The sequence below is a fragment of the Eutrigla gurnardus genome, assembly GCF_963514095.1.
Source record: "Eutrigla gurnardus genome assembly, chromosome: 3".
In the NCBI taxonomy this organism is placed as follows: Eukaryota; Metazoa; Chordata; class Actinopteri; order Perciformes; family Triglidae; genus Eutrigla; species Eutrigla gurnardus.
This window is the reverse complement of record NC_139917.1, coordinates 30,336,440-30,354,436: the sequence shown is the minus strand read 5'-3', so window position 1 is coordinate 30,354,436 and position 17,997 is coordinate 30,336,440. Positions and strand designations below refer to the sequence as shown.

At 45.3% G+C, this 17,997-nt stretch overlaps 2 protein-coding genes across 2 annotated transcripts; one reads left to right on the top strand and one right to left on the bottom strand.

Annotated features, from left to right (window-relative positions):
* Positions 1-221: 221 nt before the first annotated feature.
* Positions 222-4,669, top strand: LOC311010575 (mitochondrial import receptor subunit TOM20 homolog). The gene is made up of 5 exons (XM_084005121.1): positions 222-475; positions 2,049-2,095; positions 3,658-3,739; positions 3,859-4,001; positions 4,126-4,669. The coding sequence occupies exons 1-5, from the start codon at positions 352-354 to the stop codon at positions 4,168-4,170; spliced, it is 441 nt and encodes a 146-aa protein (XP_083861247.1). The 5' UTR covers positions 222-351; the 3' UTR covers positions 4,171-4,669.
* A 924-nt stretch (positions 4,670-5,593) lies between these two features.
* Positions 5,594-7,922, bottom strand: LOC311011364 (E3 ubiquitin-protein ligase TRIM21-like). Its single transcript, XM_084006270.1, has one exon. The coding sequence runs from the start codon at positions 7,915-7,917 to the stop codon at positions 6,277-6,279; it is 1,641 nt and encodes a 546-aa protein (XP_083862396.1). The 5' UTR covers positions 7,918-7,922; the 3' UTR covers positions 5,594-6,276.
* Positions 7,923-17,997: the final 10,075 nt, after the last annotated feature.

Here is a 17,997-nt window from a genome sequence, read left to right as displayed (position 1 = left end):
TAGACAACCACTGACGCTGCTGCAGAGGAAGACTACAACTATAGACTAGACTATAATATGTAAAACTAGATATATATAATATATTAAACACCTTTATTTTTATTTCTTTCAATTTCAAAAGCACCGACACGTCTTCTTTAAACGTGAACATGCGTGTATTCTTTATTTCCAGTCAGGCACTCTACAAGGCGGCTTCAAGCTGTCAAACAGCCGTGGGGTCCTTACGGGGTCCTTCCTCCGAGCCGCTCCGCCACCGCCAGTCGTCTCTTCGCGTTAACCGAATAGCGGAGAAGGAAAATACCCGATAATTTAACCCGAAATCCTGCTCAAACCGACAGGGCACCGGCAGCTATGATGGGCGGTAGGACCAGTGCGCTAGCCGCGGGGGTGTGCGGCGCTCTGCTCGTCGGTTACTGCATCTATTTCGACAAGAAACGACGGAGTGACCCCAACTTCAAGAACAGGCTGCGGGAACGTGAGTGTTGACCTCTTCTTCCTCCTCCTCCTTCATCAGGGCCCAGGAGCTCGGATCCGGTCCTCGGGTTCGGCTCGGCTCACATTGTATCAACCCCCGTGTCAACGGCTTCTGCCGAGGACCCGTGTTTTCTGTTTTGACGCGGTCGTCTCACGCTCTGACGCCGAACTCCGTTCACTCATCTGACGTTTCTAACGTCTGCTCGTTAGCTAAGCAGTTAGCACACCTTGCGGTGCACAATAATGACCGTTCACAAATCCGCAACGTCTCCGGATTAATTCGGCGCATAGTCGACCAACCGATCAGTGTCAGTTAAAGGAGAATTCTTCTTTTAAATGTATGATAGCTTTGACACTGTGCTCCGGCAGACTTAAGATCAGCTATTTTCCCGTCTTTTAAACTTTAAAATCTCCAGATATGGACTGTTGAATGTGTGGCGCCACATGCGATCATTTGTATGATTTGATTTATGTTTGCAGATGATTATTAAATAAATAAAACATGTACTTCCGGTTGGGGATTATACAAGTTTTGTGTGGCTTCAATCCCACATGTTCTCGAAACGAGCTGGTGTAAATCAGCAAATTGTCACCGAATTAACGAATTGTACTCTCAAAACGACCCTTTGACGACCGTAAAACTGCTGTCAGCGTGTTGCCATAGAGATGCTCCTTTTTGTAATACCAAACGTATATCCGGTTTGCACCTTGTAGACATCAGCAAGGTCGTGTCAAGTTTCAGTGAAGTTTGGTGTCACTTTGTTATTGGCAAATAATGTTATAATGTTTAAAAAACCATTTAACTATTTATCCAGGGTGGGTTTGTTGCTGTCACAATACTAGCATTGTTTAAAGGTAGAGTAGGTCATTTGAAAAAACCACAGAAACTTTGACTTTGAACGCATCGCTGAACCGAAAAAGTCCCGCCCCCTTCGTTCAGACCTTGGATGGGGTTTTTTACAGTCCTGCCGCAGATGACATTTAAAAAAAATGTTTGTCAGGGCATTTTATTTATTCATTTCTATCGGTATGTTATGAGGATTTCAAGTAATATAACAGTATGTGTTTCTGAATAAAATGACCCACTCAACCTTTTAAGGGCGCTTCAGCAGACCGCACCGGCGACTTATTCATCAAGCTGTTACACAACAACGAAGACGCACTTCCTGCCCAACAGAGATTAAATGGTGTTAGTTGGCTGAGGAGTAACACTGACCAGAGGACCGACAAACTCACCTTATGAGTCCTAACATTTTGTTAGTAAGAGTAAATCATTTATTTATTTTTTGAGTAGTTTCCACCTGTTGATGATAAATCATTACACCTTTTCCAGCCAAAGTATGTGACTCTTAAAGGGGATGCTGAATACAGAGAGACCACAGAGACGTGTCAGCTGTCATTAAGTCAACCGCTGACACGAGATCAACTTTTAAACCAATAGTTAGAAACTCAGCAAACGCCAAAGTCTGTCGTCTTACGGGGAGTTTTGAACTGCAACGATTTCTTTGGTTTCTAATGTCTTCAAACGCTGACTTTGGGAGTCTGACTTTGTTTGTTTTGTGTTTCTGTTGCAGGGAGGAGAAAGCAGAAGGCAGCCAAAGAGAGGGCCGGCATGGCAAAGGTGAGAACAACAACAACACAGGTTATTGTGTCTTCAACTTGCATTCTCTCTGCCGGCCATCAGGGGGCGACTCCTCCTGTTACAAAACATGTAATGAACTTCCATATCAATAACAGGTACCATACAACCCTCTCTGTATCTTATTAATATTGTATTATCGTTGATACATATGTCATCATGTATTAGCATTAATAAACTGCACTAGTGGAAGCAGTAACCACTATATATGTAGGCTTTTATTTTAGAGGCAGAACAACTTCACTTCCTGTTTTATTCTGACAGTTTCACTGGGTGCAGTCGAATAGTCAAAAAATAAGGTCCTAACTCCTATTCCTATCTCCTATTCCTTGACCTCTGGGGAAAACGTCACAGGGTTAAGGAAAGGCGATAGGAGAACTCAAAAGGATTTAGGAAAAGACGACCGCGGTGTTCAGAGAATCCGACCGGACTTTCACTAAGCTACGTCATTATAACGCGGCCGCTGATGATTGACAGCTGATGATCGGCACCGGAGATTGACGTGCGTCTGCGCTGGATAAACTACAATATTGGACTACAAAAAGCGCATCGTCCACTTCTCCACATGTTGGTTTTATAAACAGCTGGTTCACTGACCGGCTTCAGGTCCAGCAGCTCCTGTTTGACCGGTTGCTTTATTTACGTTTCATTTGTGGTTTTAGTTTCGTTTTTGTCAAACATTTGTAACATGATTGAAATAAATGAAAAAAAAAAAAAACATTTGATTATTATCACTGCCCACACACATTTATCATCACTATTCCAATTACTATATGTCTGCATGAAAGTCATTGTTAAATATGTAAATGCACCTATCGTTTGTTTTCATGAACGGCCGAGGTGTGCGGCACTTTAAATGTTGCTCTCGCAAAGAATTGTGGGTCGGCGTAATCTCCTTTCCTTTCGCATAGGAAGGTCCGTTGCATCCTATGCTAAAGGCGCTCTGAAAGGAAGCATTGGAGCTCCTTTCCTTTGCATTTAGAGAATTAAACGGCTCTTATCATGGCGGTCACTTGTTAACTTCCGGGTCACTTCTTCAGTTAGGAACCTTCCTAAGCAAAAAAGACTATTCGACTGCACCCACTGACTCACAGATCAGAGCTTATTACCTTTCATGGGACGACGACTTCCTGTGACGTCTGACCTCTAAACAGGGTTCGGGGGCGTTTCTGGAATATCGGGAGAATTTAAAAAGTATTTTCAAGACGTAGAAAGTCGGAGGATTTGATCATTTTTTAGGGCCGTTTCATTAAATATGAGGGAGTTTTGTTTTGATCATGTTATACATTTTAGTTGCAATAATATTTCCCACGCTGTATTTTTCTTTATCGTTTTTTTTTTTTTTAAGAGTGTCTCACTATTTGGTGAGTGGTTGCTATGGTTACTTAGTTTTTCAGCTCACACATGAACGGGTTTAAAATACTGTGTCTGTTTTTCGGTCCGCTCAACGCCGAGGCGGCCTGTTTTTATTCCCCTTCATGTGGGAACCCGGTCAAACAAAGACACCGGTTCCTTCCTGCGTCTGACGCTTGTTTGTCCTGCAGCTCCCAGACCTGAAGGACGCCGAGGCGGTGCAGAAGTTCTTCCTGGAGGAGATCCAGCTGGGGGAGGAGCTGCTGGCTCAGGGTAACACCTCCTCACACCAACACCTCCTTCACATTCACTCTTTGTTTCTCCCGTCCGATCCTCCCTGTAGTTTGTGGAGTCCGTGGGCGTGTCCTCACGCCTTGCCCTTCGCTCCACAGGAGACTACGAGAAAGGCGTGGACCACCTGACCAACGCCATCGCGGTGTGTGGTCAGCCTCAGCAGCTGCTGCAGGTGCTGCAGCAGACTCTGCCTCCGCCCGTCTTCCAGATGCTGCTCACCAAACTGCCCAGCATCAGCCAGGTAGGCCCAACACCTCCTCCTTTACTATGGATCTCCTCCTGTTGCTCCTCATAGAAAACAAACAAACAAGCCACGGTTTAAAAGTTCATGAGTGGAACGTTTGTTCTCTGCTTCTGTCCTGCAGCGTATCGTGAGCGCACAGAGTCTGAGCGAGGACGATATAGAATGAGAGGACCGGGAGGAAGCAACCCCGTCCTCTTCCTCGCCCTCCTCTTCCTCACGCGGACCCCTCCTTCCACGACAACCTGCCAACGCCTCGGCCTCCATCACTCCGGCCGACGTCCAACACTTCCCCCATCAAGGCGTCCTAAAGGGAATTAGTTTTCCATCCCTGGTTTGTCCCCGATACTAGTGTTTGTCTGTTTTTGAACTTAAATGAGCCGTTCTTTGGGTTATTAAGAGTCTCCGGATCGTATCCCCCCATCATTACACCGTGTGTGTGCTCATTAAGTGGACTGGGTGTTAACATGAATCCGCTCCTTCCTCCAGGCTGGTGTAGCACACATCCTGGCAGCGTCATGCACCAGATTCACGGCGTGGAAAGTTACACGAGCGGGAATCTTCTCTCTGCTCGGACGCTTCAGAGTATTTATTGTTTCTCTTTCTGTCATCAGTCGTCTCTCGGTTTCTGGTCTCGATTTGGAAACAGTTTTTTTTTTTTTTAAGTGATGGAATGTTCTGTTCATTTTAAAGAGGACGACCCCTCTTCAGGAAAAAAATAAAAAACATGAACAAACTGAAGTTGTGGAGATGCTTTTATGTTGAAAGAGCCGGCTGAAGTTTAAAAGATGAGTTGACATTCAGGTTATTCAGGGTTGAACACTTTCTTAGACGTCTCATCTTAATCTAGACGTCTTCATTTCTTTTTTTTTTTTTGTTGCTATAATCTTGGAGGAAAGGGGACAAACAAAAGAGACGTCCCAAAGATCTTCTCCTCCAGAGAGATTCATCCACCGCGGGTAAACACCAAAACAAATCTCTTCTTCTTTCTCATTTCTCATCTTAAATAACTGTTGGACTGGAATATGCCTTAAACCTGCATTCTCTCTGCTGCCCACCAGGGGGCGACTCCTCTCTGGTTGTATAGAAGTCTATGAGAAAATGGTCCTACTTCTCTCTGCTGGCCACCAGGGGGCGACTCCTCTCTGGTTGTATAGAAGTCTATGAGAAAATGGTCCTACTTCTCTCTTGATGTATTATCTCAGTAAACATTGTAAACATGAGTTTATGGTCTCAATCTCTAGTTTCAAGTCTTCTTCAATCCAGCATGATGTTCATTTAGTACATTATGGTCCATTTAGAGTCCACCAGACCAGAAAGCAGGGGATGCTTTAAGGGGCGGGGCTTACCTGCTGACTGACAGGTCACTATGTGTTTACACTTTGTAAACTCTTATTTTTAAAGGTGCTATACAAATTAAGTTTATTATTGTTATTATTATAATTCTTCTTCACCCGGATGGACCTGCCCTCCAGATTAGTGCCGTCCAGTTCCAACACCAGCCGGACCGAGACGATGCTCTGCGACACGAAGTACAACAGCATGAAGTCTCACATGAATCTGGTGTACAAACAAAAGCCAACAAACAAAGGCCAGTTTGAAATCATTCTTCCTTTATTTACATTCATTAATAACGACAGTCGACATTCATCAAAGTTTCTGTTGGACATTTCTTCCATGTCTTATTGCTTCATCCCCCAGAGTGGATTCTCCTCAATGGTTTCATTGAGATTCTCCTCCTGTCGTCACTGAATCAGAAATGGAGACTTAAACATATCGTAGCGGTCTGTGGTCTCCCAGAGGTGTAGATAGTAGTCCACATGAGTCCAGAGACCAGACTATGATGAAACCAGAGACTGTCAACGGTACAAACAACGAGGTCTCTGCCGTATTTATGTCTAGATGTTATTTTAAGTGTTGACGGAGCAGCTACAATGTTAGCATAGCCTAGCTCCCATCAACCAGACTCCATTCAGAAAACAAGCATTTTAAGTTATTTGCTTGTCGTCTTGCAGTCAGACCTAAAAAAAACATGACTTTGGGGTTTTTACATATTGTCATCATCATGTCGTTATTTCTGCATCTTTTTTTATGTTTATTACAATAAAATAACAGCAAAATTGTTGGATGAATTGCGTCACATACGCTCCCACAGACGTGGAGGAAGTATTCAGATCCTTTACTCAAGTAAAAGTACTAATACCACACTATCAAATGAGACTGTATATTTGTTCCTTTCAATGACTAATTTCTATAAATTAAATAAGATAAATGATTAGTTTATTCTGACAGGGCAGATGATCAGAGGTGCAGAGTTTTTACCAGAATCATTCATACAAGGATTGAAGAGTGGGAGGAGTTTGTCAGTGAAGGAGCAGCCAGTAAAGGAGTAGATAAGAGCTGCAGCATCTACGTCATAGAAGGAGACCAGACCCTCCTCATAATCCACAAACACCCCCACCTTCTGAGGCTGAGACTTCAGAGAGAGACGGACCGGAGGGCCAGCAAAAGCGTAGTACTCATTTCCATTTCTCAAACATATAGTCCAATAACCTTCCTGAGGGCTCAGCTTGATTCCCTCCTTCCTGTTGATGGACTCTCTGGCCACTCCAAGATCCCATTTATTCTTTCCTTCAACTTGAACCTCAAAGTAGAATCTGCCTGAAGAGAAACTCTGCTTTGCTAAGACACAAATGTAATGAGAGAATCTCTCTGGGTTGTCGGGGAGATTCTTCTTCACATCTAAATGAATTACTTGCTTCCCATCATCAGACAGGTTGAGTTGAGGATGTGCTGTATCAGGATCAAGAGTCACATCTACTGCATAGACCTGGACCCTCTTCAGCTCAGACTCAACCAGCTTCTTCATCTCTGTACTGAGCTTCTCCTCCAGCTGGGCCACAGCTTTCACCACAGTCCCCTCATATGATGGTGGATGAACTCTGACCTCTGTCCTGTCCTTGGTGGGTGGAGCAGCTTTCAGGGACGGGAAGCTTTGGAGGAGGAGGACGTGGTCTTCAGAGAGTGAGAGCTTCTCCACCTCAGTGCTTCTCTTCTTCAGCTCAGAGATTTCCTGTTCCAGCTCTTTGATGAAGCCTTCTGCCTGTTTCTGTGTCGTTCTCTGCTTCTCTTCTATAGTTTTGATGAACTCATTCTGGACTCTCTGAACAGACTCCATCAGACCAGTGAAGACCTGAACACCTTCTGCTATCACTCTGTCTGCATCTTGCTCACTGAGGTCGACTGAGCGTTTGATCTCCTGAATCTTCAGTCGTCTCTTCTGGATCATCTGCTGAGCTTCAGCCTCTGTCTTCCCCAGCTCTGCCTTCTTGTCTTCATATTCTTCTTTCAGAGGAACAAACTCGTGTGTCTTGTGGTCTAAAACGCTGCAGAGCATGCAGACACATGTCTGGTCGGTCTTACAGAACAGCTCCAGAGGTTTATCGTGCTTCCTACACATCCTGCCTTCCAGCTTCTCCACAGGGTCGATCAGCTGGTGTCTTTTCAGGCCTGACGTGGTCAGATGAGGCTCCAGGTGAGTCTCACAGTAGGAGACCAGACACACCAGGCAGGACTTCAGGGCCTTCAGTCTGGATCCAGTGCAGACGTCACAGGGAACTTCTCCTGGTTTGGCCTCCTGCTGTTCTGATCTGCTGCTGCTGGCTTTCTGTGGAGCTGACTGTCTGAACTGAGCAACCATCTCAGAGATGAACGTGTTGACGTGCAGCTCAGGTCTCAGGTTAAAAACCTTCTTACACATGGGACACAGGTACAGGTCGTTAGTATTCCAGTGTGTATCGATGCAGGTTTTGCAGAAGTTGTGTCCACATGATGTGGTGACTGGATCAGTGAACACATCCAGACAGATGGAGCACAGAAACTGATCTTCAGAATGTGGATAGTTTGCAGCAGCCATATCTACACACCTAGTGTGAAAGAAAAGAAAAACGGTTCATTTAAAATACCACTTTAGTTGTTTATCATATATTATTAAGAAACACTTGTGATGACTGTTCTTCTGTCCTGTGATACTGTGTCTTGACTTGCTGAGAAACAAAGCGATGACACATCATTTTGTGTAGAAGTTTAATTGGAGAACAGCCCTGCTATCAAAGCTCTGCTTACTGACAAACATTTTAATTTATAAGAGACATACACTATGATTTATAGTTAAAATAAAATAAATACAATCTTGTATTTAAAAAAAAATGTGCCACAGTTGCTCTAAACTGACTGCAAGCCCCGGGGCATGATGGGAAAAGCCCGGCTCTCGTCTCATCTAATAGCTGATTGGCTCTTAGTTTTGACAACAAATGGCACGTTATGTAGAAAATGCAAATTTCCTATGTGAGTCTAATATTTAACACTAGATCGTGGGCTGTTAGTCTCATGTTGTGCAATCAAAGTTCAGTCCGTTAAACATCTCATGTGGTTTATATATTAATTATAATCATAAAAACGACAATAAAAGAGGTCATTTATATAGCCCTTATCAAAACGAGCAATTACCCTACGGTGTGCTTTAAGAGGCAGACATAAAAAATAAAAAACATACACATTTAATACAGTATAACTGTCAAAAAAATAAATTTTAGTGATATTTATTGGCACTTTTTTATACTTATTTGACTTTCTTTCCTGACTCTTAAGGAGCAACTGCAGCTTTACATTTACATTTCCACAGAAATGTATGAACAGATATAAATAAATGCGAATGTGGTCACAAACTACAGATAGCCTAGCGTCTAACAGGATGTAACTTTTTCTATGACTTCCTGTCAAATCTTCTTGGCCGATGGAAACTGGAGCGCAGCTTTTAGGCTCCGCCTCCTGCTGCTCCGCCTGCTCTCGTCTACTTTCCAGGTGAGGCGCAGTTCATCTCCAACGAGCCTAATCACCGGTGCCGATCATCAGCTGTTAATCATTAGTGGTCATTATGATGACGTAGCTGGGTGAAAGTCCGGTCGGATTCTCTGAGCACCGCGGTCGTCTTTTCCTAAATCCTTTTGAGTTCTCCTATCGCCTTTCCTTAACCCCGTGACGTTTTCCCCAGAGGTCAAGGAATAGGAGTTAGGAATAGGAGTTAGGACCTTATTTTTTTGACTATTTGACTGCTACCAGTGTGTCGGCTGACACGACCAGAACTTCCTGCCGAGTCAAGCTTTAGTTTGTGTTCATGCTGGTTGTTGGAACAGTAAAGATTAGCAGCTGTACTCACCCGTGTTTAAGAAAGACGTGATGACGTCACTTTGAATCTTGTTTTCTGAGAAACAAACGGAGGTTAGTCTCGACTGCTGCGTTGCTGCCGCTCTGACCAACTTTCCTTTCGTTTCTGGAGTGTGACGTCGCTCCGCCTCTTCCTGCAGCTCTGCTGGTGAGGTTGTTTCCTCCTCCCAGTTGTTCCAGTTGTTTCCACCGTAAACATCCCAAAGCCTGCCGAGGACGTAAGAGGTCACAGGAAACAGCTGTTTGGTGTAAACCTGGTTTTCACCTCTCTGCACGCTGAATACAGAGAGACAGAGACGTGTCAGCTGTCATTAAGTCAACCGCTGACACCGAGATCAACTTTTAAGCTGTGCACACACCGGAAGAACTGCCCGACTTGCGTCGGTAAATTCGGCGTCGGCTACTTAATATGGCCGACTCGAACAACGACATGGGCGGTTCACACCTACGGAATTACAGCCGACGCCATACGTTCCGCGCTTGCGCGAGATGTAATGTCTCCAAAACAACAGGCGGCGCTAATCTGTATTGTGGGCCAAAAAACACGAAAACCGGAAGTAGGCGGTCCTCTCTAGACCGCCTTCTTCGATTCCACTGGTTATCTGGTATGTTTACCATCGTCACTTCCGGGCTTCACTGATTCGCTAGTCAAGCTGCTAGCCTCCACCAATCAGAATGGTAAAAGAATGACCGACTCGAATGGCGGATTACACATTTGAATCGGGGGGAAAGCTCAACGCGGTTTATGTCAGTCTCCCTCCCCTGACCGCACCGGAGTCTGGTGTAGCCTTCCTGCAGTACCGGAGTCCAACAGAGAGGCAGCAGCAGCGGGAAAGAAACCTGCGTTCATAGCCTGTCCTGCCAAGAAGAAGTGTGTCCTCTCTCTCTTTCCTGTGTTGATTCCGCCCGCGGGTTCAAATCGACATGTCAGATGGACGTAGCTACATGATGGACAGAAGAACGTTTTTCTCAGCGGTGGCGCAACGACCAACAATTAACGACCAACGTCGGAACAGATGTTTTAGGTCTGTGAATGTTAAGATTAATACTCGCTGTGTGAGAAGTTATTGACTGACAAAGTAGTATCTTTCAAGTGCGCAGGTGGCCGAGTGGTTAGAGCACATGCCATGAATACCCGTATACGCAACCGACCCCGGTTCAAATCCAGGCTGGTGGTCTTTTGCTGCATGTCACACCCCCCCCTCTCTGCTGTGTTTCCTATCTGTCCACTGCTAATAAAAGGCATCTATGCCAGAAAAAAATCTTTAAAAAAAAAGATTTAAAAATAGAGTTTTTGCTAGATGGTTTTCATTACCGTCGGTTGTAATAACAGTTAGCATACGCAGAATATATGCCAGAACTTTGCGCATACATCTTTCGTCCCTCTGGGCTAAGCCTCGGATCTCCCATAATCCTAGATCCGCCCCTGGTGAGAACAACAGCAACACATTAGTGATGGTGAGATGAAGCCTCATGAGCCATCGAACCACTTGAGCCAATTGGTTCGAGAAAGGGTTCATTTCTTGAAACTTCATGTGCACATGAAACCACCTACTGGCCAAGTGTATAATCACAGGCAGCTGTATCTGAACCACATAATGTGTGATGCATTGAATTTTTGTGTCTGTTATGTCTGTTGGGAATGACTTTGAATTACAAAAAAATGTATGACCAAATCATTTCTGTACATAAATGATCACACATGCAGTGTTTCCACTAGAATTTTTTTCAGGCCCGGTGGTACCCACCGAAAAAACCCTAAACAGACGAGACGCGTGGGATGGTGTATTGGTGCAGTTGGATTAAGTCAGGTGGCACAGCAAGCAGTCTGCAATTCTGCAATTATTATATTTGCATTCAACATTTTTGTTCAACCAGAGTGTATTCAAGGTTTTCAAGGATTCAAGGAGAGAGTGACTTATTAAGGTGCCGGTTGATGGAAATTATCCAAAATTAGGGGCCAAAAAAATATGGCTTGAAAATGATGAGCATCACATTAATAGCTACAGATACTGTAAAACACTATAACGACATATGAGTGCATATATTGTCTCATTTTATCAAGTAAAATATAAGTTATAGGTTTACTCAACAGCCTAATAGTTCATAGAAATTCAGGTAGAAATAGATTAACTCAGAGTTCCACAGCTTATCAAAAAACAATCCTTATTTTATTAACATAGGCTGCCTAAGGGCGCGATTGTAACAGGACCAAAGAGGATATGATGCAATTTCCAACTGGTGTCACATATTTGTTTTATTGGAGTTGCGTTTTCTGCAAAATAGAAAAGATCGGCTCAGTAACAACACACTTGACAATGGCCGTCTGTGGTTCAGGAGTGAGCAAATCTCACCGAATCCCCAAAATCTGCAATAATGTCAAAAACCCAAAATATAATATCCATAAACCAATACTCAATAATATTCAATAATAACAGTATTAGTATATTCACATTCAAATCTGTTTTCTTCTTCCAAAATAACCCACTTCCCAGCATAGTATAAACCCAACATTCACATAACCGTCATAATATTACAACATCACTTATTTCTTCACCACAGAACATTCAGCAGACTATCTGACGCAGCTTAGCTGAGCATAGCGTACCTCATTAAGGCCCTAACATGACTCCTACTCCGCTGCAGCTACTCTCGGACTTCATGCGTTTTGTTGCTAATGCTAATAGCTGCTAACCCACCCACTCTTACTACAAACACACTCAACAAATGTCATAAACACAGTTAAACATCGTCAAAACGTAATCCGAAACATATCTGCCCATAACAACATTCTTACAGTGTGTACACTCCCCATATACCCAACTCACCTGCAAAATAGAAAAGATCGGCTCAGTAACAACACACTTGACAATGGCCGTCTGTGGTTCAGGAGTGAGCAAATCTCACAGAATCCCGCACGATCACGTGAGATTTCGGCACAGACAGCACTGTCCTTGGTGGTACTCTGCCATCTACTGGTGGTATACTGGTACTGTTTCCCTTTTTACACTATACTAATACTAATGAATTAAACACCCAAAAATAACAATTTTTTCCCCCAGTAACATATAGAAACATCGCATATGTTCAAAAACACTTTTTCTTAAATTGTCAGCAACTCTTGTTGCGCCACACTCTCCCCCTCAAACTTAAATGTCTCCAGACATTTAATAAAAGAAGGCATCTCTATTTCACACATTGACTTTTCCCTCTGAAATCCCATATGGTATTGGTCTGGACCTGGTAGATGACATGGAGATTAACATTCTGTACCAACAGTAATGTTCATGAATCACTTCCTACCTTTGTAACCAGACCACATTTATACATCATACAGTTTCAGTTTCAGTAAACCTTTTATCCTTCCAAACAAATATCCCAGTGTAACAGAACTCCGGCCACTCAGTTCCTGTAGTCTGTTACCATTATTTTCAGTTTACAGGATCAGTCCATCATGTGTATCCGGCAACATGTTTATCTTTTGGTTCTCAGCACTCAGTGTCTCTGTCACAGTCTCTGATATCATTTTTTCCATCTTCAAGAGTCTCGAATCAGGCAATATCAAATGTCACTTTTAATGTCGATGAGTGTCTATCTCACCTCAATGTCTGGCATGACCCAAGGTCTCCACAGTCTCTCGTGGGTTGAAGGTATACTCACACACAGATCAGCAACACCCACCTCGACCTCTGATGGCTCACCCAGGGTCCCGTAGGTCAGCATTCGTGTGCGACGCCTCTCCCTCTGTGGGTAGGCACTCACGGGTGGTGCTGCAGGCTCATCCTCCTCCGACGTCGGATGCTCTGATGAGTCTAGCAGACGATCTCCAGGCTCTGAAGTGTTGTCAACTCTGTCACCTGCTGGCGTGTAGTCATCGATGTCTTGTCCTACGTCCTGTGGTGCAGGTTCTCCTTGTTGATCTTCCATGTCTGGCACGAAGGGCTCTGCCTCAGGGTTTAGGTTCAGAGTTCTTTGGCTCTGTTGCTGGTGATTGGGGAAATGGCACACAAGCTCACCTTCCTCACTGCTGTCGCTGTCAGAGCTTCCAATTTGTTTATCAGTCTTCTGTCCTCTTTTCCTCCTCAGTGTGGGGCTGGCTCTTTTCGGTGGTGGGTCTGTTTCAGGGTGGCTTAGGGGTAAGCTGTCACATGGGAGTAAGAGGTTTCTGTGCAGCACTCGACATTTACCACCCCCTTCCGGTACCACCTCATACACAGGGCTGTCACTGCTCCTTCTTTTCACCACCACATGGACTCTATCTTCCCAATAGGATCGCAGCTTGCCCGGACCCCCTCTTTCTGATAGATTACGGACAAGCACTCGTCCACCTGGTTCGAGGTCAGCTCCATGAACTCTTTTGTCATAACCCGTTTTACCCCGAGCAGATTCCTTGGCAGCTGTCTTAGAGGCAATCTCGTATGCCTGTCTCATTCTGTTTCGCCAGTTTTCAACATATGCCACATAGCTCTCTTGTCCCTCTGTAGGTGGTATGTTGAAAAGCAAGTCTATTGGCAAGCGGGGAGAACGGCCATAAAGCAGGTAATAAGGTGAGAATCCAGTGGCCTCGCTGCGTGTGCAGTTGTATGCATGAATCATCTTGGCCAATGAACTTTTCCAGTCTGCTTTTTCTGTAGCTGTGAGTGTCCGAAGCATTGACAATAGTGTCCTGTTAAACCGCTCTACCTGTCCGTTTCCTTGTGGATGATAACAGGTAGTATGAGAGGCTCTCACTCCACTGCACCTCTGCAGCTCATCCATCAGTCTGTTCTGGAACTCGCCACCCATGTCATGGTGGACGCGTTCAGCAAAACCCCAATGGAGGGCGAAATCATTAAACAACTTGTCAACCACAGTCTTTGCACTTTTGTTTTTGGTGGCATAGGCCTGTGCGAAGCGGGTGTAGTGATCCATTACTACTAGGATATACTGGTACCCTTGTTTGCAGGTCTCCAAGTGGAGGAAATCAACAGACACTATTTCAAAGGGCCATGTTGACACGATGGGCATGAGAGGGGCTCTGGTTGCCTTTTGGGGTCGTTTAGTCTTCAGGCACTCACAGACCTTGGTGACGAAGTGGTCTATGTCACTCTGCATCCGGGCCCAATAAAACCGGTCTCGGATCAGGTTGTGTGTTCGGTCGACTCCAGGATGTCCCATTTCACGATGAAGCTCCTGAAACACAGTGGGGTGATGTTCCCTTGGCAGGACAAGCTGACGTTTGTCACCGGCCTTTCTGTAGAGGACGCCTTTCTCATCAATATACAGTTTATGCCACTGCCTCAATAGAGCTCTTACATCAGCTGACTCATTTTTGAGTATCTTGTTGAGAGGCTGCTGGTTGTTACCTTTGAAATGGAGGACTCGACCAATGACAGGGTCTCCCAGCTGACTTTCTCTGATTTGCTCTGGTGTTAGAGGTTTGCTCAGGGTGGGTGAGTCTCGCACTTCTGCCACGGCCTCAATAGACACTGGCATGGCCCACATGAGGGGTGTATCTCTTTGCACAGTCACTCCCTGCACAGATGCACTAATAACTTCCTGGTGAACCTCCTCTGTACACTGCTCCATGAGCTTGTTTATGTCTACAGGCATACGAGATAGGCCATCTGCGTCAGCATTGTGTTTGCCAGGGCGATACTTTATAGAAAAGTTGAAATCCGACAACTCACCAACCCACCGGTGACCTGTAGCATTAAGCTTCGCTGTTGAGAGGACGTAAGTCAGGGGATTGTTATCTGTATATACTGTGAAGTGGGGAGCATGATACAAATAGTCTCTGAAACGCTCACAAATCGCCCATTTCAGTGCTAAGAACTCTAACTTCCCTGAGTGCATGTGATAGTTTTTTTCAGGTGGGGTTAGAGTTCTGGAGCCGTATCCAATAACAACCATCTTACTGTTCTGTCTCTGATAAAGCACTGCACCCAGCCCCTCCTGAGATGCATCACAATGCAAAGTAAATGGTTGGGTGAAATCCGGGTAGCCAAGAATGGGGGGCTCAGTCAGCTTATCTATGAGGAAGTTCAGTGTCTCTTGGTGGCTTGGTGTCCAGTGTATGGGAGTGTTAGGTGGGGGGTTACCTCTATTTATTTTGGTCCCACACCCTCTACTTGCCTTTGGCTCTATTGGTGCTGTCTTTTCAGGTGGTGAAGAGAGAAGCTGGTACAGAGGTTTGCGAGTCTGGAGAAGTTTGGAATATATGGCCTGTAGTATGATAAGAATCCCATTGTCCGTCTTAAGTCTGAAACAGTGGCATGTACTCTCTCCTTTAAAGCCTGCACAGGGGCCACTTCAGCGGGGTCCATCGTGTAGCCTTCACCAGAAACCATTCGCCCCAGGAATCTGACCTTTCGCGTGAACACCTCACACTTGTGTGGACTGAGCTTAACTCCCTGGTTTTGATATCTCTTGAGCACAGATCTCACGTGGTTGACATGGTCCTCAAAGCTTGAGCTGTGAACGAGATTATCATCAAGGTATGGTTGACAGATATTATCCCTCAGACCCACTAGGCACTCTTCCATGTTACGCTGGAACTCAGCGGGGGCTGAACTCAAACCAAAGGGGATTCTGGTCCACTGGTAAAGGCCCCAGGGTGTTATGAAGGCTGTGAGGGGTTGGCTTTCCTCACTCAGAAACCCCTGGTGGTAGGCCTTACCCTGATCCAATACTGAGAACCAAGAGCTGCCTGTGAGAGAGTCTAGCATATCTTGGATTCGGGGGATTGGATGGCAATCCGGAATGGATTTCCTGTTCAGCTCCCTGTAATCACAGCAAAGCCTCAATGTTCCATCTTTCTTCCTCACACACACCACTGGTGATGCGTATGGGGATCTTGACTGGACTATCCAACCACGATTCAGTAAGTCTTGTAGATATTCTTTGACTTCATTATGTAGTGGTTTGGGGACTGACACGTACGTTCTTTTTACTGGAGTGGGGTCCTGAAGACTAATGTGAAGTTTCAGGGAGTCGATACACCCTATGTCATCTTCATCATAGGCAAACGCATGACACTCCTCTCTCAGTAATTGTTTCACAATGTCTCTCTGGTCATCAGTCAGGTGGGAATGATCGACAGGGGGATCCCACTGATCTGGTTTTGGCGTTTTCCGTTGATTGATAGTGGTGTACTTTTTCAGTTCACCTGTCTGTTTAGTGTCACTCTGTTCCCAGTTCTCTCTCTCTCCAACTTCTTTGGTGACATCACTCTTTATCTGTTCCACTCTTACTGGATAGGCAGTCTTGACTGTTTGGAGGTGACCCAGGACTGTGCGTTTATTTAAGGTCACGGCCTGCTTACTGACATTAGCAATGGGGATCGGTACATACATTGACCTGTCGGTGGGGATGCTGACTAACCCCTCTTCCATAATTACTCCCTCAGGTAGGGTGGGTTCATCACAAGGGACAAGTAGGAGGCTTTGACCTTGAAATTGTGCTCCACTACTAGCTTTGACATAGACAACACTGACCTGTCCAGCTGCTAGTCGGATCTTCTTCCCTGTATGCACAATTCCAACTTCTTCATTAAACTCTGGGGACTGCACAAGTCTGAGCATTGACTTTGCAGATTTGAAGGTCACAGAGAATGCCTTGCTCACTTGGAGAATGGTTGCTGACTTCGCCTCTGACATCCCCTCCCCATTTAGCACCGCCTCTATTACATTGAAGCCAATTATGGGCTGCTCTGCCACATTTGGGTCACTTGCCACTAGAGTGGGCACTAAGAGTGGTTCTTCGGTGCGGTCTACATCTTTGCCTAGTCTGAACTCGACCTCTACCCAACCCAGGAAAGGTATCTCTGTTTGGTTTGCTGCCAGTCCAATTAGTCTGTCTGCTTCCAGCAGCTGATCAATAGGTCTCACCTCACAGTTGGGTAGATTCACTTTCCTCCACTCTTCATTTACAATACTACTCTGAGCCCCCGTGTCCCATAATGCTTCTACAGGGACTCCGTTTAATTGACAATGGACAGTACATCTCTTACCGATGAGGTCTAGAAGTTTGGCTCGGCGTCGGGGTGAGAGATAGTTGGTGGGACTCTGGAGCGGAGACGTTATTTGGGTGACAACTGTCTGCTCAGTGGGACAAAGTGGGGTTTCATGTCCATGGGCTACCGAGAGTCCCGACTCGGCAGCCCTCTGGAGTTTCCCTGCTGTTCTCTGCTCTGCCGACATCCTCTGGAGAGGTGCCCGTCTTGGCCGCACTTGAAGCAGTGCCTGCACGACTCTCCAATCTGAGCCTCCTGACAGGTGCTGCATCCTCTTGGTCTGTCCCTGGCATAGCCTGAAGATCTGTCAGTTCTGTCTGTTTGAGTCTTTCTGTTAGCCTCCACGCTCTCAAGAACTAGCTTCTTCATTTCCCGCAGCTCTGCCCGGAGTCCTTCTATGAGGTGACTAGTGTTGGAATCCTGCTCTGTGCTGCGCCCCTGACTTTTCTTACTTTTGGTTTTGAACTCAGCAGTGTTTGCAGGGTCTCTGTGATCTTCTGGTGGGGGTTGAGGGGCATGGGTGGACACCTCTGTCTGAATTTCACTGAGTTTAGGGGGCTTGCTCATGACTGTCTTCTTTAGTTTTTGCTGCCGTTCCTGTTCCAGATTTGCAGCATCATTTATTCGCTCAATTAACTCTTCATCTGTCACACTGGGGCTGTTAAGGTAAGGCTTAATCTGGAATTTCACAGCGTCACTATACAGTCCTGTTTCAAGAGAGCGGAGGAACTTTCTCTGAATTAGTTCGGGGCTATACTGCCCACCCTCATGTTCATT